Genomic DNA, 6,658 nt, shown 5'->3' with positions numbered 1-6,658 from the left:
TTGTCCAACATGCTTAACAATTTTGCCAGCTTCTACAAAATTAGTAATTTTACTTAATTGAAAGTTAACTCATTACATTAAGTATGTTAGTACTGATTGTTCTTTAGTTTTCAAGCTGAACAAAGTCCTGGGTATTTTTCAACTTAATCTCCTTTAAACACAATGGTTATCCCTTCAGCATTCAGATTACTCTCTTAAAGCTAATGCTTATTTATTCACATTATTTTTAATTAATCATACATTATCTTGTGGCTAAAAGATTTTCATGGTGTGATTGCTTATTTTTAGAATGACATTGTAGGATGAATGAGAGACCAGATCTGGCCACACAAAAATGGTAGAATATTTAGGTCAGATATAGCCTGTTTGAATGTTGAAGGGTTAAACAACAACAACAACAACATCAATACATGGAATATTTTATAAAAAATTACAGGAGTTTTTTTGTTTTTTTTAGTTAAGGACAATGTGTTTTATTAAAAAAAGAAAAAAAAAATGTAAAAATTCATTTCAGCAGATGTGATTTGAGGTGTAATTAAAGAGAGAAACCTCAGTGATATTATTAATGAAAAGAATGAAGTAAATAACCATTTTATTGAGGATGGGGCAAAAAAAAAAAAAAAAAAAATTAAAAAGAAAAAAATTTGAAAAACATTATTTCTAGGCAAAAAAAAACAAAAAAAACTACTAAATCTTCTACAATTCAGCAATCATAAATATATATAGAGATATAATATTGGTATGTAATGTTTAGTGGAGGGTTTAAGGTGAACAATGGTTGGAGTAGTGTGATAGTGGTGGTTAGTTACCTAGCAACAGAATAAATGAGTATATAGCATAGTGTAGGCAATATTGGTGGTGGTGATGGTTATTGCTTAGAAACAGTGCAAATAGCAATACTAGTGCTGTTATAAAAAGTGAAGATGGTAGAGTTATTAGTGAGGGTGGTAGAAATAAATGTGTTGGTAGTGGTGGTGGGGATAGTAATAATATAAGTAGCAGTAGTGAAGTCACCCCAGAGAGTGATTAATGGTGATAGTCATGTTCAGATTTGGATAGTAAATTATGGCAGGAAGTGATCAGAAAACCAGTTTTTAAACACAGGTGTACATGCATACCTGATTTCTCTCTCTCTCTCCCCCTGCTCTCTCCATATTGGCCAATAACATGCAATGGACTTGAGTGTAAGGTTGCAGGGATGAGGGGAAATGAGGCACATTGGAGATGTGAAGAGTATGTCAGATTTCTGAGAAGAAAAAGAATAACGATTTTTAACATTAAGGATGGCTTCACAAATTTATCGGGGAGGGGTGGGGGCAAGGTGTATTGAGCCCAGTATGACCCTGGAGGAATGAAAGGCAACGAGGTTTGAAACCCAGTATATAGAAAGCATAAGGGAGAGAACTGAATACTGCAAATTGTTCACTTCAACACTGTACCATCTCTGCCACTCCACTAATCTCCAGGCTATAACTAAAAAAATTGTAACATAAATATTATACTTGTATTTGAAAAAATTTGTTTAAGGCAACAGTTACATGATCAGCAGAGGTTGCTGCTATTTCAGCCAAGGTCATTTCTAACTGACCAGACTGACCTATGGCCCAAAAGTGTTCAAGCTATGACCACCTCATCTTTATTCCAGAGAATGTATCAGAGATGACACTATCCAACAAGTTCTTTCATCTCATTAAGACATAATAGTGTGATTCGAGGGATATTTAGCTTCTATTTCTTGCAGTTCGAACAACAAAATAAAAAATCCCTTGGTTTGTTATCAGAAACGAGTGGTGGACAGCACTGACAGAGATCATTAAAGTTAATGATCAGCTGATGAAGATCTTCACTTACTGCTGATACTTTAAGCAGATGCAGAGATGACAACATCAGTGACCAGTAGGATCAGCACTACTGTTGCAGCAACAGGTCAGCAACTATTCAGAGCCATATGCAAAATACAGAAACTATTAGTGAGTAAATACAAAGACTACCGCAGCTGATAGTAGTGGACAACAGGTGAAAATGAATGGAGGTAGGAGCATTGCTTGTAAAGCAAATATAGTGATGAGTACAAGTGATAGTCAGTAGGGACTAAATGAGAGTTAGACATACAATTTAATAACAGAAAAGATAGTGAACATCAAGATGTCACCTGCATTAAATGAACTTGCAAGCTGAAATAAATCAATTGGTACATATTTCATTGATCCTGAAAGGAAAAAAGGCAAAGTTTACCAAAATGCTCTCTGCAAGCACCTCTCTTGTTTATAACTGGAAAGAAAGATATGTAGCAGGATTAACTATAAGTTATCATTTGAGTTAGAGGGAAGATAAAACTAGAACAGAATGTTAAAAAAAAAATCTTTCTAATTGAGAACTATAAGTCTTCATGCTGGTGTCAATGTGGACCTCTGCAGTAACAGGTATTCACCTCAAGCTGGGTAACAGGAAAAACAATAGATAAAGGCTGAAGGTGAAATTTATAGAGAAAATTTGTTGTAACTGCTGATGGTGATATTATTATTATTATTGTATTAGGAGACTGAGCTCAAACTTTGTTACAGACACATTGTGTTGTGTCCCGAGCAATAACAAATAAGACAGGAAAATTGGGAAAGAAACAATGTTCAATGGAATCAAATGAACACTTTATATCAACATTTAATCTAATATATGCTAACACAGACCAACATTAATTTCTGCAGAGAACAGTTTTACCAGTATGTGTGTGGCGATGTGTGTATATAATTGATTTTTCACATAGGCACACATCAAATGAGGTAAGGATGTAGTTGGTTAGATTGACTGGATACATGACCGGTGCTTTATTTTTCACATGAAAATAAAAAACAAAGTTGGCCTTAGTATGATTTCAATTCAGTGCCATATATAATTAGCTATAAATATTGGTTTATTACATAAACCCAAAGGCAAAGTTGACCTCAGTGAAATTTTAACTCAGAACATAAAGACAGACAAAATGCCACAAAGCATTTTGCCTGGCATCCTTACTGATTCTGCCAGCTCAACGCCTTATAATGGTAATAATAATAACAATTATTTCAAATTTTCGCCACAAGGGTTGCTTGGGGAAGGGGATCAAGTCGATTACATCGACCCCAGTGCGTAACTGGTATGTCTTAACCCTGAAAGGATGAAAGGCAAAGTCAACCTTGGTGGAATTTGAAGTCAGAATGTAAAGACAGGTGAAATACCACTAAGCATTTTGCCAGTTCGCCACCCAACACTGGCAAATGACATAAAATTAAGGGAAGAGTAAATTTGATTTAACTAACTGGTACTATATTTTATTGATCCAAGGAGAATGTAAAGCAAATTTGACCCCAAAGAGATTTGAACTGATTCTGGCAATTCATTCACCCTAATAACAATAATAGTAATTCTAATTCTGGCACAAGGCCAGTAATTTTGAAGGGAGGGGGCAAATTGATTACATCAACCTCAATACATAACTGGTCCTTATTATATTACCTGCAAAAGGATGAAAAGTAAAGTTGGCCTCAGCAGAATTTGAACTCAGAATGTAGAGGAGCTGGAAGAAATATGGTTAAGCATTCTAGCCGAGGTGCTAATGATTCAGCCAGCTCACCACCTTAATGATCATTTCTTCTCTCTCTAAATACAAGGCCCTTTTTGTAAGAGAAAAGAAAAAGACTTGACTGGTAAATCTTAGTGGCACATTTTTTAAACCACTCTGGCCTCTTGATCCTGGAATTATATAAAATCAATATTGACATTTATAGGATATGACCTCATTTCCTGAAGTCAATATCTTATCAGTAAAAGCAAGAGTTAAAAAAAAACCCTCTTGACCCATAGTTTTTAGAGGTAAGTAATTGAGTAAACATCTTGACCCCAAAGGACACAACACAATGATTGTAGCAGAATTTAGATCTACAGCTCCCAGAAGCCTGAACTGCAATAATGCACCTACTTAGCCTTTGCAATCACAACAGATGATGATGATGATGATGATAATGATGATGATGACGACGATGATGATGATGATAATAATAATAGTTTCTTATACTGGCATGAAGACAATATTTTTATGGAGAAGGAAAGAAATAGAAACTTATGGAGTCTGTGCTTTAGCCAAGAGCATTTAGTGGTTCCAAGCATGAATTGAAATGGACTCAGTTCTTTAAGAACTGAGTGCTGTCCTTAGATGCTTGCCAATATCAACAATAATAATAATTACTTTTGACAATAATAAAAATAGTAAAAGTGTTGTCCAAAGAGAGTTCGTTTTTATTAAAATGATGGTTTATTTGGCAGCTTTGGTGGGTATGGCTCCTTACACATAGACACGGTTGTTTTGAGTGTGCCGATTATCAGTGGTTAAATCTAACTGTGAGGCTGCTAGGTGATCCCTAGGATCAAATCCACTGGAGTTAGCACCAAAGTTGGTTTGATTGCGCAGCTGTTGTGACAAGTGTGGCTGCTGAGCTTGTACACTTGTGGTGGCTGATGTGTGCTGTGGGTGATTATGGTTGCTGTTGCTGTTGTTGCTGTGATAGTTATATAGGTCCTTTCTAAGGTCAATGGAGCCTGCTGGGCCCTCAATGGCAGTTGTGGTATTTGGGACCAGCCCTATTGCTTCTTGCCCCATGGCTGTGCCAATTCCTTGACTACTACCTGCCTCAGACACATTATGTGCTTTTTCATGGCATTTCAGCAATGATTTACATGAGAATACTTTTCCACAGAGGGAGCAGCTGAATTCTTTTTTATCTCCATGGTTGCGCATATGTGTTTTCAAATTTCCTTTCTGGCTGAAAGATTTGGTACAGAGGGAACAAGTGAAAGGTTTCTCGCCAGTGTGTGTTCTCTCGTGTATTTTCAGATTTCCCTTCTGGCTAAACTCTTTCGAACAAGTTGGACAGGTGAAAGGCTTCTCGCCTGTATGCGTCCTCTCATGGTTGCGCAGACTTGACACTTGGCTAAAGGCTTTTGCACACATCTCGCAAGTGAATGGTTTTTCACCAGTGTGTATTCGTTCATGGTGTTTCAAATTGCCCCTTTGGCTGAATGACTTACTGCAAGTCAGGCACTGGAATGGTTTCTCACCTGTGTGTGTGCGTTCGTGGTTACGCAAGGACGAAATCTGGCTGAATTCCTTGTGGCAGAATTCACATATGAAAGATTTATGTTCACCACTACCAGCATGCATAGATCTCTTGTGAGCCTTAAGTTGGTCATATAGCTGGAAGGTTTTCTCACATGAATCACAGCTAAATTGCTCGCTCATGGAGTAAACAGATTGCATGGAGTACATGGTAGAAATTCCACTGATGAAACTGAAAAACTAATGATGAATATATATATATATATATATATATGATAAATGTCACAATCCCCCCAAAATACACAGGTTGAAGTAGTGGCTTGGAAGCAACTAATTCACTGTTCTGTTACACACAAGTTATGTAAATAACTGAAGTCATATTTACAAGCTGCAACTTTTTTTTTACTAGATTTCACAAAACTAGTGAGAAAATGGGTGGAGGGAACAGTAATATCTTCTTTAAAAGTATAAAAGTATATCTCGGTTTTTATGATGGTTTAGCAATATCTTTCAAATCTTTCTTCTGTACTCCAATGTAGATACTCCTTGCTCCTCCAATGGAATCTTAGAAACTCACTGAAAAAACTGAAATTAAAAAAAAAAAAGACATTAATTGATAGGAAATTGAAGTGATAATATTAATGAGTTCTATTGACTACAAAGGCTTAAAATTTTGGGCGCAGCACAAAGATAGAATTTTTAAAAAAAGAGCTAGAAAAGAAAGTAACGAAGGATTCATATGAAATAAAGGGGTAAAATCAATAATAATAATAAAGAACAATAAATGACGACTGTAATCTAGAACAAACGAAACAAGATCCCTAAAATGGGATCCTTCCTTATTAGAGTAATTTGGGACACATCATACACAACCCTGGATTACCCTAACAAAAGTAAGTACTTCCTTTCAGTCCTTGCTGCCAACCTATAGCTGTTGTATCATAGTTTAACTAGGCTCTTTTAGCTATGCCAATTTTTCCACTCTTAAAACTTACATAAAATTTACAAAGGGCAGTACTTCTACCATCACTTTCCTCTTCAAGTGGTACCCAAAGATGCTAATTAAGGCTTGGCTTAAGAGGTAAAATTCTGTCCTCAAACCTTTCAATGGCATCTATCTCACAATTTCCCTTTTTATAGATACCAAGTAAAGGAAAACGCTTCCCTGTCCACAAAGCAGACTCAAGTGATAGCTGCATTTGTTTGGCACATGATAATGGCTGTTAAACATAAAACCACAAATTGATACAGACACACTTTCACACACATTTATATATATAAAGATGAGAATGTGTGTGTGACTGACTGTGTGAATCCCCAAAACTTCAGAACTACACAACCAATTTCATTCAAATTTTACACATCCCTTAGTGCCATAGGCCAAAAACAATTTTAACTTTTTGCCTAGTGTGAGCCCAGAACAATATCATATCTCCTACACTATTTCAGTATTACATGTCAAAAGTGAAACAATAACATCTCTCTATTCAAATGTCAGATATTTTCGCTTTAACAGTTTCAAATATAAGGACACAGGAAATGTGTCAAGGCCGACAGGAAGCGGTCCAG

General features: G+C 36.0%; 1 protein-coding gene across 1 annotated transcript in view; it reads right to left on the bottom strand.

Annotated features, from left to right (window-relative positions):
• Positions 1 to 403: 403 nt before the first annotated feature.
• LOC106873130 (gastrula zinc finger protein XlCGF7.1) overlaps positions 404 to 6,658 on the bottom strand; it is an 11,683-nt gene continuing 5,428 nt past the window's right edge. The window contains exon 2 of the mRNA XM_014920357.2: positions 404 to 5,674. Within this exon, the coding sequence (XP_014775843.1) occupies positions 4,319 to 5,299 (981 nt within the window). The 5' untranslated portion in view covers positions 5,300 to 5,674 and the 3' untranslated portion in view covers positions 404 to 4,318. The remainder of the gene's footprint in view (positions 5,675 to 6,658) is intronic.

The sequence above is a fragment of the Octopus bimaculoides genome, chromosome 14, assembly GCF_001194135.2.
Source record: "Octopus bimaculoides isolate UCB-OBI-ISO-001 chromosome 14, ASM119413v2, whole genome shotgun sequence".
NCBI lineage: Eukaryota > Metazoa > Mollusca > Cephalopoda > Octopoda > Octopodidae > Octopus > Octopus bimaculoides.
The sequence above is the reverse complement of the archived record's forward strand: the minus strand, read 5'-3'. Positions and strand labels throughout refer to the sequence as shown.